At 39.0% G+C, this 16218-nt stretch overlaps 1 protein-coding gene across 1 annotated transcript in view; it reads left to right on the forward strand.

Moving 5' to 3' along the window:
* The window catches only part of TRHDE (thyrotropin releasing hormone degrading enzyme), a 226147-nt gene that overhangs the window by 37213 nt on the left and 172716 nt on the right, over nucleotides 1–16218 (forward strand). Inside the window, exon 3 of the mRNA XM_026100355.2 lies at nucleotides 8304–8430. Coding sequence (XP_025956140.2) covers nucleotides 8304–8430 — 127 coding nt within the window. The remainder of the gene's footprint in view (nucleotides 1–8303; nucleotides 8431–16218) is intronic.

The following is a 16218-nucleotide window of genomic DNA, read 5'->3' on the forward strand; positions in this document are numbered from 1 at the left end:
ATAACTGAAGGAATAAAAATATATCTTGATCTCAAACAGGGCAAAATGGCTTGTAAAAAGATAACACTAGTGTGAAGGTGAATGTTTTTTATTAGGGATACACTAATAACGTCCTCAAGAGCAAGCTTGAGATTTAGGTGTGGATATTTAAGAGGTGAGCTGTTGTGTATGGCACACTTCAGACCTGTAGGGATCACTGCCTGCAAGCCTCTTACTGCAGCATCCTGATTTCTGCCAAGTCTTGAGCTTCCTTAATTTCCTGGGGAAGCAGACTGGCAGGCTTGTGGCACCTCTAGCAAAGGTTATTAGTGTTTTGCTGTAGTGCCTGGGGGAAAACATACTTTGCTTCACTATGGTTTCCTTTCATCTTTGGTGAATTCCTGCAGAGGGAGGAGGCTGGACAGCAGTCTGTTTGCAATTAGACATGTGTAAATAATAGATTTTGACTTGTTACTTCTGTGGCCAAAATGATGAACTTACTCCATATTCCTCCTACCTGCAAAGCAAACCAGAACTGAACAAAGCCTTCAGTTTGACCTGAATTATTTTAGAGGATGGGAGAAAAAAGACTGCAGGTTTTTCCTTACAATCCTTCATCGCTTTCATTCTTTTCCTTTTTCATGTACTTCAGTTTTAATACAAAAAATAAAGAGGAAGCTTGTTTTTAAAATGTCAAAATAGACTTGTTTCACTTTTTCTGAACCCCTTCCTCTGTTTATGTGCCGGAATTATCTTTAATCCACTGGAGAGATTTTTAGTGATCTTAATATTCATCTGAAATAAACATATCGACTGCTGTTTTCAGTTCATACCTTACTGAAGTCAAGGTAGATAACATCCACTCCTCTCCCCTCATCTACCCAGCCAGTCATTTCATCACAGAAGGCTATCATGTTGGTTAAGCATCATTTCCCCTTTGTGAATGCATGCTAACTACTCCATTGTACCTTGTATATAACTACTAATTCACTTTTTTTTTTTGAATCTCTCTGAAATAATAGGACAAGTCTTTTCCTTAAGTGTTAACTTCCTTTTTGATGAATAATTTTTACCTGCTTTAGACAGGAATATTTTTCTCATACACAGTAGTTAATAACCTGGCTTTGGTTAGATGTGATTTGTTCTAAATCTCTTACACATTTCTCAGCATATATCACAACTGTCCCTCATTATGGGAGACAGCTCTCATTTTACAATCACATTTATCTGTTCTGATGACCTGGTATTTTAGATATTTTTGAATTACTTTGACTTATTTTATGTAACAAATGCTGAAATATTTAAATACACTACAGAAAGTGTTGCAATATATAAAAATTTATTTGTGAAGGTTACTTTTTGTACACCAGATACTTTGGACTAACTCTAGAGAAGTAGACTGTTGATCATTCATAACTATTGCATGGTATTTACCATACAAGTTTCAGGATTATTTTAGGTGGAGCTGATAATGCTTCCAAATCCCTTCTATTCTAAGAATCTGATTTTTATTACTAATATTTCTGAATTAATCCTTCAGAAGGAGTTTTCCAAGGTGGTAACTGAGTGTGGCTACTGTATTGTCTTTATTCAATACCTTCATTCTTTGCTCTTAACAAAAGAGAATGCAATTCCTGGCAAAGTGTGTCTCATAACCCCCACCAGTGTCTACGCCGTGTAAGAACAGCAGCGTATTTTACATGTCAAAAGTGGATGTCTGGGTGGTAGATCTGAAGATGCAAAGCTAGTTGTTCAAACTGATGGTAAGAAGGGGAGGGTCAGTCTGGTTCCATTTAAGAGATTAATGAGATGTTTTCTTTTTTTTCTTTTTTTCCCTTAATGGTTAAAAGTTCTGTTAAGAGAATAATACGGTTGCAAATACAGATGCAAAGGAGTTAAGAAAAGCCAAAATTAATGTTGAGCATGCAAACTTTTTGTCTGTGTGTTTGTAGGTATTATGACAGCATCATTACTAAAATGATCCCACATAATATTATTTTTCCTATATCTGCCTCATTCAGGCACATGAGGAACTATGCTACATCAGGGCAACACAACTATGTAGTGAATATACCTGTTATCTCAAGAGTTCCTGTCTTATTCAGTACTAAATTTGGAAAATGTTTGGTGCAGACTGGGAACTACAGGCCAGTCAGCCTTACGTCACTCATCAAAGGTGATGGAGCAGCTAACTCCGGATACCATTTCCAAGCATATGAAGGGTAAGGAGCTGATCAGTAGTCAACATGGATTCACAAAGGGGACATCATGCTTAACCAACATGAGGGCCTTCTGTGATGAAATGACTGGCTAGACGAATGGGCTGTGATGACTGGGTAGATGAGGGGAGAGGAGTGGATATTATCTGTTTTGACTTCAGTAAGGCTTTTGACACTGTCTCCCTAACATCCTCATAGGCAAGCTGATGAAGTATGGACTAGATGAGCAGAGAGTGAGGTAGATTGAGAACTGGCTGAACGGCAGAGCTCAGAGGGTTGTGATCAGCAGTGCAAAGTCTAGTTGGAGGCCTGTAGGTAATGGTGTACCCCAGGGGTCAATAATGGGTCCTGTCCTGCTCAACTTACTCATCAAAGACCTGCATGAACGGACAGAGTGCACCCTTAGCAAGTTTGCTGATGATACAAAACTGGGAGGAGTGGCTGATACACCAGACAGCTGTGCTGCCATTCAGAGGGACCTTGACAGTCTGGAGAGATGGGCAGAGAGGAACCTTGTGAAGTTCCCTAAAGGGAAGTGCAGAGTCCTGCAGCTAGGGAGGAATAATCCCGTGGAGCAGCACAGACTGGGGACTGCTCTGCTGGAAAGCAGCTCTGCAGAGGAGGACCTGCGAGTGGAGAGGAGTCCTGGTGGAAAACAAGTTGACCATGAGCCAGCAATGAGCCCTTGTGGCAAAGAACGCCAGTGGTATCCTGGGCTGCATCAGGAAGACCATTGTCAGCAGGTTGAGGGAGGTAATCCTCGCCACCAACTCAGCCTTGATGAGGCCCACAGCTGGAGCACTGGATCCAGTTCTGGCCTCCCCAGTATAGGAGAGATATGGAGCTACTGGAGCAAGTCCTGCAAAGGGCCCCTAAGATGTTTAAGGGGCTGGAGCATCTCTCCTCTAAGGAGAAGCTGGGAGAGCTGGGACTCTTCAGCCTGGAGAAGACTGAGGGGGGATCTTATCAGTGCGTTTAAATGTCTGAAGGGATGGTGTCAAGGGGATGGAGCCAGACTCTTTTCAGTGGTGCGCAGCGGTAGGATGAGAGGCAACAGGCATAAACTGAAACACAGGCAGTTCTATCTGGACATGAGGGAAAAACTTTCTTCCTGTGAGGGTGACTGAGCACTGGAACAGGTTGCCCAGAGAGGCTGTGGAGTCTCCATCCTTGGATATATTCAAAAGCTGTCTGCTTGAGCAGGGGGGTTGGACTAGATGATCTCCAGAGGTCCCTTCCAAGCCCAAGCATTCTGTGATTCAGACTGTCAGGCAGGCAAGAGATGGCTGTGAGGCTGAATGCCATCTTTGAATTCTCTCCCTGCCTCTGCCACCAGAGTTTCTATGTGATGCTGAGCAAATCACATAAACTGATGCAGTCTCATTTAGTCACTAATCATGTGTTACTAATTTTTTCAATATCCAAACTAAGACACCTGTGACCAGACTCAAAGCTGTGTAGAGCATTCATCGCTGCAAAAAGCTTTAAGTATGTGCCATAAAAATGTTAAGTATACTTGACAGCCAAGGGTGTCCGGTTAGACACCCAGCATTAGTCTCAGTCCCTCTCTTATCTCCATTTTCTTACATGAAAATAATAATGTCACCTAATCTTGCTAAGACTGTGAAAAAGAACTTCATTAACATTTGCAAGGCAGTAGCATACTGTAAGATCACCATATGAATAACCCAGATGATTTTTTTAAATTTGAGTGGTAAATAAAACATGGAGCCAAACACTGAATAAGGCAATAATAACAATAAGTTAAACAGCTGTCCATTTTGAAAGAGGCAGAAGACCTGCAGAGAAAGATAGCATATGGTTATGTAATCAAGGACTATCCCAATGCATGTATGCCAGAGGGAAATAAGTAAAATTGTGTGGATTGCCTTAATACAAATATCTTTTCTTAGCTTCTGAGTTCTTAACTTTGTAACAGTAGCTTTTTAAAAATGTTTTTGTAGTTACTAAAGGCTTAAAGAATTATTCCTAATAGTGTTCATAGAGCTCCCTGCTCTAGGGACGCTAAAGCACTGATCTTACAGTACAGTGCAGACGTTCATAATACAGGGACAGATCTAAGCAACTAATTCTCATTGATTTCTGTAGAAGACAAGATCCTGAAATGGAATCCAGTACATTTAATGTAGGTACCTAACTTTCATGTAAGTTTTAGGTCCCTATTAAAGTGGTCTTCCTGAAGGATGTATCTTAAATCCCTAGTATAGATTAGGGAGATAAACAGATACCTTTGAAGCTTTTAGGGAGAGATTCTGCTGGTTTAGTTTAGGTGCCCACACTTATGCTGAAGGTATCTTCCTCTGCAAGCCCTCCAAGGCATCTTTCTCTCTGTACTGATTGTGGAGGGAACATAAGCACTTTGGTAGGAAAGACGGAGTATGCACCTGAAACACCAGCTGAAGTTGGTACCTGTGTAAAATAGACTTTCCCTTTGTATCAAGTCTTAAAAGGTATTCAGATTTATTTGTGTAAGCATGTATGTGAGATTTGGGTAAGGGAGCAGAAATACCTATGAGAGCTGAAGAAATTAGAAAATAATGCTATTTCAAAGTGATTGTTAATACTGCAAACCTTTTCCTTGTGAAGAGCTCCTCAGTAGTGCCATTACAGTCATGATGAATTATGCACCTAAGCTAGAATCCTATTTATCTTTCATAGCAGAACACGTATTACTTTTATTTCTGCAGGTCTGACCCTACAGAAAATCTTCTGTTCTTCCTCTTATTTAAATTAATGTAAAATCAAGTTCTTAGTGTAGTGATCAAACAGCCTGTAGGGAAAGTATATAATAATTATGCGTTATTGTTCAGTCCAATCTATTTAGTGATAAAGTAACCTATCTGCATTTCGAAATGAAATCAGTAAACAAAAAAATAATTTTATGCTAAACACACAAATCTCGTGTCTTAATCTTCATTCTGTTTTATTTGCTTAAGCTCCTCATTAGAGCAGCATCTGAAAACTTTACAGTCTTTGCTACTTAACTCAGAATATTCCTATAAACTAAGGAAATAATATAATCTCCATTTCATGGACTTGGAAGTAAAACATGAGCAAGACAAACCCAGCTTCATTAAAGGACATCAGTGCATGAAAGTTAGGGGCTTCAATTTCAACCTTTTAGGCTCTAGGCCTCAGATTGAACTCTCAACCAAATTCCTTATATAGTAAATGAGGGAGACACATCAGAATGTGTCATCCAAAACAGGCAGCAAGGTGATCGGAGTGTCACAGAAAGTCCCATGCAGTTGACCTCTGATAACCAAGAGAGTATTTCCTGAGGCCAGGATGGTCCTGAGATGGTACCTCTAAGGTTCCTTCACGGATTTTATATTAAAAGGTTGTGGGTGAAGGGCAGAAGCACACTCAACTCCTAGGGGTCTGTCTTCCTTATTGAGTGCCTCCACTGCCTGGTTACCTTCCACTCCTTCATTTTCTTTCATACTCTTTCCACATAAAATTTTAAGTTCTTTTGTAAAAAGTGGCACCCACTCAGTATGAAGGATACAGCTGCCCACTGCCTCTTTTGTTCAGAAAAGCTTGTAATGAGGTGTTTAGGGTATTCCCTTGGGACATGTAAGCTCGAATTTCTTCAGAGAGTGGAAGAAGCTAAACTCAGGTCTCCTGTGTTTTGGGCAAGTGAACTAATAACAGTCTATTCTGTGAAAGGGCAAAAGAAGATATGTTGTAAAGGAAAATATCAGCATCAGCTGCATTTTTTGGTGGAGCTGCTCAGCATTTCTAGATGGTGGCATGCTTTGAGAATGCTTTGTATATCAAAGCACTTGAGAGACTTGGGCAAAGGCACAGTTAGTTTTTTGACTGTATTCAAGCTTAGGGGTGATGTTAGTGTTGAGCTGTGCAGCGCTGTTGATTCTAGACAGGCAGAGAGGGACGCAGGGAAACTTTATGGGCAAAATAAAACCATCTTCAACATTAGGCAGGTGGCAAATGAAAATCTGCAATATTGTGGGTTTTGGGCTTTGATACCTGTGCTCCATCTCGGATGCACTTTAAATGCCTTTTCTGCGTTTGCCAAAAGGCATGCATTGTAATGCGGTAAGTTAAACCTAGATTTTTCTTGTATGTACCTATTGAATCACCATTTTCTCTTCCCTTTTTGTTGTCCTATCCCTTAGTAGAGACACATTTGGCCACTGCCAAATAGAGTGATTTTTTGCATACCTTGCTGGCTCTCTTATTCCCCCCCCCCCCCCCCGCTCCCCCTTTCCCCACACACACTTTGCAGATACAGTCTACTGTGCCAGGAAAGCCATTATGGAAAATTGTGTATGAAGGTTTAATGATACAAAACAGTGTTCATCACGATATTAATTGTGATTCTTACCATCGTTCCATAAACTAGAGGTTTCAAGATGTTTGAATTGGGATCTCTGTGGTTAATCTTTATTTTATTAAAAAAAATGTGTTTGATTTAACAGATGGAGTACAGTTCATACATGTCACTGTTTGGAAGGAAGCAACAACTAGAAATAGTGACTTGGAGGAGTTTAGATAATGGTTTATATTTCATTTATATTATATTTCAGGTAGTAATTGAGAACTCTGCTTTATTGCATGTCTCACTAGGTTACATTGTGTTATCTGTTTTACATTAGAAATGATAACTCTGTATGCCTGTGTGCTGAGTCTGTGGTAAGACACAATGATAAAAATATAAAGACAGACCTGTATTCGTTAATAACAAGGGAAAATAATGTGTCTGAATACCCAAATTAAAGAGATGCTGGGTTAAAACAGAGTTGACAGGTGAAGTGTATTGAGGTTTGATATCCGGTTTCCACTTGGGTAACTGAACTGGTTCGGGAAATGAGCAATAAAGCAAGCTTTGGTAACAATTTTGCTGAAGGCAAAAATCTCATTGGCTTTTTTAGTCCAGAATAGAGCATTCAGAATTGATATTTGTGCTTTATATTTGTCTCGACATTTTCAGGTTTCTGCCCTACTGCTTTTCTCAGAATCCTGGGTGGGGTTTAATCCTACCACAGGAAGTATTAGAGACTCAGATATTATTATTAGGATGGGCATTTTGCAGAGTATTGTTTGTATCAGCTGGGTCATTATGTATTTCAGGGAGCAGGAACAGACCTTCCACCACAGCCATTAGAGATTCAGCAGGCGTTTTTTCCCATTGTTGGCTGCAGCCATCAGACTATGTATGAGGAAGAAGTATGAAAAGTTGCCCTCCTTTCTAGGTTAACGAATGTCATTAGCTGTATGTCATCTTTGCAGTAAGGAGACATTAAGGGGTGTAAGGATGGGGAATAATGAAGAAATAATCTTGTGGTGCTTTCCACTGCCTTGTTCATCTGAACAGGAGCTGGTTGCATTTGAGTACTGAATTAAGAAGTTCAGTTCTGCTCACCTTGGTGCTCCATGCAGTTGGATGTGTGAATTATTTTATACTGAACACATCAGCATGTGACTTGTATAAACGGCTTTAACTTACTGCTTTCTGAAAACAGAGGCCTGGAGCAGTCATGGAGGGTTTCAGGAATGTTAATTGTTTGTGCACAGGAATGAGCTTATAAATGGTTGTTTTTGCAGTCCTGTGTTGCTCATCGAGGCTAACTGTGTCACTGCCAGAAAAGAGAAGGGAGAATGATTTTTTTTTTTATCCTTCACAGTCTACTAATACTTTCAGGGCTCGATATAATGTGCCTTTAACAAACCATGAACTTCTCTCCTACTGAGCCACTGCACCCTGCCTACATTCAGAATAGGCAGAGAACCATTATACTAATCCACTCTACCATCATATCTCTAGCAAACATATGTAAGTGGTTGCTTTGAATATTTATTTTGATGCAAGGAGTGTTAAGTCTTTTATTTGGCAACATAAACAAATAGGAGATTTTAACTTTCTCAACTTTGTAGCCTTAATTGTGTAAGTTCTGTTTTTTTCAGCTACAATATGTTTTGACAAATGTACAACAGTCACATTTGGCTTTCAGAATAACCCTGCTACCTCACAACTACCTTAGAGTAGTTCAGCTCTGCAGTTAGGTTAGGTTTAAAATGTAGAAGCTGAAATGATCAATCTTTCGCTTTGCTTTTTAACAGGTACGATTATACGCAAGGCCTGATGCAATCCGAAGAGGATCAGGGGACTATGCTCTAAATATTACAAGGAGACTCATTGAATTTTATGAAGATTATTTTAAAGTGCCCTATTCCCTGCCAAAATTAGGTAAGGTTTCCCCTAGAACATGAAGCTTGCCCAGAGAATGGGAAATTTAGTTACCTTTTTTAAGAAAACTTGAGACTGGGAAGTTTTCAAAGGAAGGAATGTTTTGGTTATTTTAGAAGGATCTGTAAGCAAGGATTTTTTCAGCTCTCCTGCAGAGAAGGGGAAGCCAAATTGTTCCTTCTTCAGCCTTTCACCGAAAGGAGCAGCAAGCAGACAGTACTTAAATTTATCAGGCAGTGGGACACTAGGAAAACAACTTTGATTAGTTTCTTTTTTTTGATGCTGTTTATGTTGGGCCTTGCTTTCATTAGCTAGCTGTTGGAATATGTTTGTTCTGCAATATTTATATCTTTATCTTATTTATGGCTCAGCTTCACATGGAGAACAGAAATGAAAGTATCTGTGGAAACTGGGAAGCTGTAATGTTGTAAGGAAATATTTGATATGCTGGTTTGTGCAGTTTATTAATTGTGATTAATATGTGCTTAATTATATTGTTGCTTATGGAGGAGAATGGCTATGAACTCGTCTTGCTGCTGAAGTGACCTAAACATAAGAGCTTTCAATTTCTGTTATTTTTTAAAATAGTTTCCTCTACTCTTCCCTTTCACCACAGTCATTTGCTCTCCTACACACTGGATTATTTCATACCATATTATTATACCCTCCCTCCTTAAGAGCATGTTTGATCAAGATCCATAAAAGCCTGTTGCTCAGCAGCAGGAAGAAAGCTTGTATTTGGTCAGAAGTGTTAGAGTTGGAACCACAGGTGATCCTCCCAGGAGCTCAGGGCCTATTTCATTAAATTCCTTGCCTGCTGAGTAGCTTTATTAGTCTTACAACTAACAGTATAGGAGATAGATAAAGTAATTGATGTTGCTAGATGAGGGTATTGCATGAATTTTTTATAAGAATGTTGTGGCATTTGTTTCTCGTCCTCTTTAAATGATGAGTTATGGGCAGTGTTCTTCTGGAGACCTAGCAGAAGGTTTTAAACATGGCATGCACATCAAACTTTGTGTATCCTTTCATACCTGGCTTCAGGTATGTAGTGATGATTTCATACCTCAAGTTATAGACTCACCGATGCCAAAAATTTAAAAAGGAAAAAAATAATCAAAATCTTTCCTCTGAAAAAGGATGAGCAAAGGGACTCTGATCGTTACTTCAGGTAGTATACTGTGGATGCCAGGTAACAGCAGGCAGTAGTGAGTGTGTCTGTTTCAGAATACCTTTCACAATGGCAACATAGGGCCTTTCAACTCCACATGCTTTATGGATTATCATTACACTGTGGCATATCTGTTAAAAATATCCCTTATGAGAAGAATATGTTCCAGTTTGGTTCTGTCGGGAATAGAACAGGAGCAATAGCCACAATTCAAACTGTACTTTCTTTCATAAACTATTTGTAGTAAAATTGTTATGTTAATATGAAATACTGTTTCATTTATAAAATTTGAAAACTATTGGTTACCCTGTAGTGATACTATAGGAAATATTGCAAAGTTTCTTATCCTATAATAAGCAGAGTTTTCAAAGTACTCCGTACATTAGGTAGGACTTACAAGAACATTATATTTAATGTAAATATAATAAGCAATTTCAAAGCTGTTTCAGTGACATAAATATTTTTGAAAATGTCACTTGCATAGACTATTAGGATCTTTGGCTGCTGTTCAACAGAACACTAACAACACCAAGTTTAAGCATATAGTAGTGTGTTTAACCTGAAGGAATGTTGAAAAACTGTGGCGGGGATGGAATGGCACATTAGGGATAATACTCTAGCAGGTGAATAGAAGTACTGAAAACAAACACAGTGTAGTCTTTCTGCTGTAGTGCTTTTGCAGTAGTGTTAAGGAATTTTCCAGACATCCATCTGAGGGGCAGAAAAAGAGACAAAACAGCATTAGCTACAGCTGTGGAAGAAATGTGCATCAGGAGAATGTGTTGGTATAGAAAACATACTTGTGCTTTCCAAAGTGAAGAACAAGTTTATCTGTCTTTGGACTTTCACCTGATATTTTGTTGTTGTTATCACTGCAGACGATTGTATACTTCATTAAGGTTTTAAGAAAAATCAGGTGATTTTTGTGGGAGATTCTAGATATTCTTTTTATTTATAAAGGAAATAGGAAGTATCTTCTAGTGGGAGTGAAAATTAAAGGATATCCTGTAAAAAGCTCTTCAGTGACAAAAGCGAGTTTTATAGGAAATGCTCTATTTTAAGCATAGATGTTTTAAAATCAAAATATGAAAAATCCTACATATATTTCATATATCACCCAGTTTGGACAAGAGTGAACCTTCACAAATGTAATTATTTTGGTTGAAAACCAGACTTGTTTTTTCCAAAGAATCTTGTTTCAGAAATGCTGACCAGCTTACTATTCAGATGCTGTATAAATTAATGACTATTATGTTGTTGGTGTCAATGCTGTATGTTGCTCGTCATTGTTTTGTTCCATCGCTGACTCTGTGTATGTATGGCCCAGTGTTTTGTGCTGTCTTCACGTTCCTGAGGTAGTTAAATTTCCTAGGCTCTTAGGCTGTTTGCTTTAGTGGAGATATGGTAGGCAACTGAGCTGTTTCTATTTGGTGGCCTTCTGTGAGCATTGCTGCTGTGCTGTGAAGGTTATACTGTTTGGTAGGGGACCTGTAGCTCTTGGAGGAGTGCTGCCATTGTCTACATGATCATCCATTTTAACTCTCTATATGGCGTATATCTGAGGACATTTAGGCTACCAATGCGTTTCTATATGAGAGGGGCTTGTGTTCATTTGTGCACTTGTTGTGTTATTGAGGTCCATTTCAATGGGTAGCTGGCAACTGAAAACTAGTGCTGGTCATCTGAGATTGTCATAAATGAGCTAGGGTTCTTTATAGGAGCCACTTTATCCTGACACTCTTGACTATTAGACTGTTTTTTACCAGGCTTTTTTCCTTTACATGTACACATTCAGATATTTGCAGTTGCTGTTGTCTGTTGTGGGCTCCTCTGGCTTCTTGGCAGCCTTCGTTGCTATTGGGAGAGAGGAGAATCTGAGGGAACTGTTTGGCCATACAATGACTACTTTTTGGGGGACTTACATGGCCCGTGCTAGCTTCTGAATATACTGGAGCAGTAGTAGTTCTGAATATACTGGAGCAGAAAAGTTTCCGTGGATTTGAGTGGAGATGTGGACAAGTACTTGGAAAAGAGCTTCATTGGAGGAAATTCCCTAGTCTAAAAATAGAGGCTGGAAAATACTTGAGAGAATACTAGATGTACTTCCGAGTTCTTACTCTTTCCTGAACGTTTGCTTATGGCCACTGCTGGAGAGCAGGATACTGAGCTAGAGGTCCTTTCGTCTGAACTGATAGGGCTATTTTTATGTTCATGGTCTTCCAATTTCTACTATGTTTCTATTAAAGAGCCATGGAATATCTTTACAAGAATACTCTACTGAAACTGAGAAACTTTGTAAGGTTCCAGTTATGACACTCTGTCAAATTTTTGTGTGTGGTGCATACATGAGTTATCTGTGTGAAGATTTTTTAATTTCTGGGTCTCAGTTTTCCTGAACAAAGGAACTTAAATGTCCCAAGGCTTAGATACGCAGTGCCTAGCTTAAAGGCAGTTTGCTCAGATTGATCCAGTCCTTATGCTCTCAACTGGAATGTCTAAATTAATAAGCTGATTGCCATAGGTTCCTTATATCATCAATGGAGAGAAGATCTTCCTGAGGATGGTTTGAGTCTTATGTAGGCAGAGTTTCCCTTTGGAGCTGTCTAGGTAAAAGAAAGAATGTGTTATTAACCCATGAGCTTAATTTAATTGTCAGTTACAAGATTAAGCTTCCATAACATGGTCAACCTAGGGTTCTCAGCCCTGCCTCCTGCTGTGATGGAGAGCTGGGAATAGGGTTGGGGAGAACCTAGGCTTAGGTTGGGCTCTTCTAGTTTAGGCTCAGATTAGGCTCTTTTTATTTTCCTTGACAGTGTCCTGAAAGGTGGTAATATGAACAGTTGGTGAATCCACTTTGGGACATAGCTGCACATGTTACAGAAGGGTGAAAATAAATCCCCTTGCTGTTTTATTTTGAGGTCATTGGTGATGAATCAGTATTTCATTTGTAAATACTACAATGTGTGAGCACTCCAGTGTTAAATCTAAAAAAATACTTTTTTCCAGACTTTGAGAAGTCTCTTTTATGTAGAATTGCTATACAGCAAACTTTGGAATTACATTTGATACATTTTATATCTTTTTCTTACAAGCATGTTCAAGGTACTAATTACCGCACATACTTGTTAGTGCCAAAATGATACATTCTTGTCTTCATTATGCAGCACAGAACTCTATTTAAAGTTGTGAATGCAAGCTCAGAAAGTGATTTTTCCAAGGGATTCAATGATGCATGCACAATGGAAGACAAGATTGGACCATTAACATTTGCTCTTTGAGTATTTCTGGAGAGCAGGATTCAGTTTTTAGAGTGCATCATTGAAGAATTAAAGGTGTTTGTTTCCTGTGATGTAAAAAATTGCTCAACCCTATAAAGAATTAAAATTCAAAAGGGAACTGTTTTGACTTTTGAAGGAAACTCTTGGGCATCTGCTGTTCCCTGCTTGTTGACAGTGAATATTTTGATGAAAGATAGTGCTGTTACTTGTTACTGTGGGAGGTGTTGGAGGCATGGAATAAAATTGTTGGAATGCTTCTATAGGATGGCCAGAAGATTTACTGTGAGCACTAGTGATTAACTGTTCATTTAGATTTAATTGCTTTACTGTTAGCTTGACTCTTTGATGTATTCCTGCCCTGTTCACTGCAATACTGTCTTCTGCCCTGCTTGGTCTTCATGAACATCTTCATGAACACTCTTTTCTTACTCCTTTCTTTCTTTCCCTTCCTTTGTCCTTCCTTCTGTCTCTGTTACTCTTTTTAGTATGGACCTAATTCCAGATACATGCCTGCTTTTTCTGCTTTAGTTCTGCTAAAAGTTTCACAACTCCTGCTCTTGTACTTTCTTTCTCCCCAACAAGGTGGCCTCTTCCTGTCACCTGCCCAAACTCTGACATGCAATTGCTGTATTACATCAAGAAAGATATTTCATTTTTCTTTCTCCATGTATAAAATGAAAACAATAATACTTTTTTAGTCTCGTTTTAACAATAGTTGAAGATGATTGTCAGTTGTTTGTTTTGTTTTGTCCTGACCAGGAGGTTGCCAACCTGAGGATTTGAGAAATACCGATCTGGTCTGATCTCCAGAGTGCCAGAGCATTTAGAGTTTCATTGTGTTCTTGTGGCATCAAAGCTGTAGCTTCTATTTGAGCTATACACAGTGTTTGTGAAAGATGTCTAGACTCTCTACTGAGAGAGAATCCATCACAACCCTGTAGGAGAGAGGAAAGGAAAGTAAAAGTTTATTAAGTCTGAATGAGTTAGTAGTTGTACAGTGTTCTGAATAGAGAAGAAAGAAGCATAGGCAGGGAGATGCCCTGGGAGTGGGATACATGACTTCTGGAATGAGGAAGGGTGGGATGGAAGACATTAAGGGCTTGATTCATGTGCCTAAACTGGTACTGTTTAAACTGTCTTGGAGTTTGCTGAAGACCCCTAGCTGCTGGTTCTGCTGGCCTCCAAATGAGGTCCTGTTAGTCTGTGTCATCCCTGCCAGCTCCACATGGGTACTTCGAATAACATTGAGCATCTCAAATGAACCAATTACCTGTGTTTAGGCAGCAGAGTTGAAATCTTCTATTTTCTGTGACCAGCTGCTCAAAACAAGTCTGGTGGCTTCGCACATGTGACTGGCTTGGTTGATACAGAGCATTCATACACAGAATGAACTATTTCACTTGGACCATGACCTTTGAAGCTTTGTTTTGAGGATATTTTTTTTGGTTTGTTTGTTTGTTTGTTTGTTTTTTTAACATTTCTAAACTGTGAGCACTTCAAAACAGCAACTGGTCAGGGCTCCAGAGAGAAAAATTCCATCTCCAGCCGTAGGAGAAAGCAGTGGTTTTTCTCTGAACAGTGCTTTGAAATATGTAAAGGAACAGTGAGTTACTAAACTGAAACAAACAATGAATAGGAAATTCAGTCCATAGTATGATATTAAGAAAGAATGGAAAAATAATCTTTACTTAAGACCTTTTCTTAATGTATTGTTCTAAACTGTGTTAAATGGTAAGCCAATTCATTCCAGTAATTCCTATAATATAGTTCATAATGGGCATTGTAACTGATTTTGGAAGTTAAGGGGAAGCTGATCTCTGGTGAGTTGGTGCGGTGCAAGCTTGAGTCTGGTATTGTTTGCAGGAGGCAAGAAAAGTTACATACAGGAATAAAGCAGGTTTATATAGAATATGATATATCAGCCCTGGTGGAAATAATCCTCTTTTGAGTGAAAGGTTTTCATTATGTAGGTATTGTCCTCCCATCTTAATTATGACATGAATAGTGTCCAAACCTCTTGAACAAGAAAAATGTTCAGGTAGTAGCATTATTGCCAGTAGTAGCTCAGTCAGTCCGTAGTGAAAGGAAGGTGACCAAATCTGATCATATCCACTTTGGCTACTCAGCTTATGGGATTGATAGGCTTTTAAATGCTTAATTAAAGAAAAATTAGGAGAGGGAGATGTTCTTACGGGAGCGTAGCAGGGTGTGGGACTATAGGAGACTTCGTGGAAATGCTAGTGCTTTTTGAGCCATGAGAATGAGCTCATGCACAATCCTTCATATGAATACAACAGCTTTTTTTCTAAGCTGTTCTTAAATAAAGTCATGCAAGCAGTTAGCACCAACATAGAAGTGGGCTTCACTGAATTTTAGCCATCTAAAAGCTGTGTCTAGTCCAGTCTAGTTCCTTGAATTTCTTACCTAGTCTGAAACATAGATCTCTCTAGAAATTGACTCATTTTGTCATAAGTTAGGAGATACCAGTGGAGGTACCTCTGCTGACTGCAGATACAGGAAACTGAACTGACTAGGTTAGATTTGATACCTGATTTTTAAATGGCTAAAAGGTAAGGTGAATCCTTCTGTAGAAGTTATAAAATGGGGCAAGTCTTTGACAGACACAGACTCTACAGAAATTTTAGGAATCACCAGGAAAATATGTGAAGTTTTACCTGGTAAGAGAGGGTTAAATGCCTAAAAGCACATGAATCCATGGCTGAAGTAGTTTTCATTATAACTCTTTTCATTCTGCTCCGGCAGAGCTCTCATCTCTGATTGTTATCTTTGAGGCTGCTAGTGAATGTCTTTTTGTTAGCTTAATCATACTCTTCTTGACCAGAAATGTTCACTTATGATTGTCAGATTTTGAAGGGTAGTAGTGATTTCTGCCATAAAATACTATTGCTGGAGGAGCAACCCTCTTGACCAGGTCTTACTTCTGAACTCAGGGACATTTTTAAAAGAGGCACTTAAAGATTGTTAATAACCTGTTAGAGCTGAGAGTTGGGAGAGTTTGTCAGAGACTTTCACCAGCAGCTAAAACCTTTTTCACCATTAGCTTTAACTTTGTCTTAAAGAAGCATCTGTATAAAAAAACCTTTGGCCTTGGCCCCACAATGAACTCCATGTGTGTATAGGCACTGGGAACCATGGCTTTGTTATGATTTTGAGCTATATGTTGTAGTAGATGTGGGAGAACTACTTTTTGTACATAACACAGCACTGTGAAAGTCAGAGACTGGAAAGTCGGAGAACATGGAGACAGAGCTGCATGGAAAAAAACAAGTATAGAAATGTTTGGAAAAGAAGAGCAAATTGCATTACTGAGGATGCTGT

The sequence above is a fragment of the Dromaius novaehollandiae genome, chromosome 1 (genome assembly GCF_036370855.1).
Source record: "Dromaius novaehollandiae isolate bDroNov1 chromosome 1, bDroNov1.hap1, whole genome shotgun sequence".
NCBI classification, from domain to species: domain Eukaryota; kingdom Metazoa; phylum Chordata; class Aves; order Casuariiformes; family Dromaiidae; genus Dromaius; species Dromaius novaehollandiae.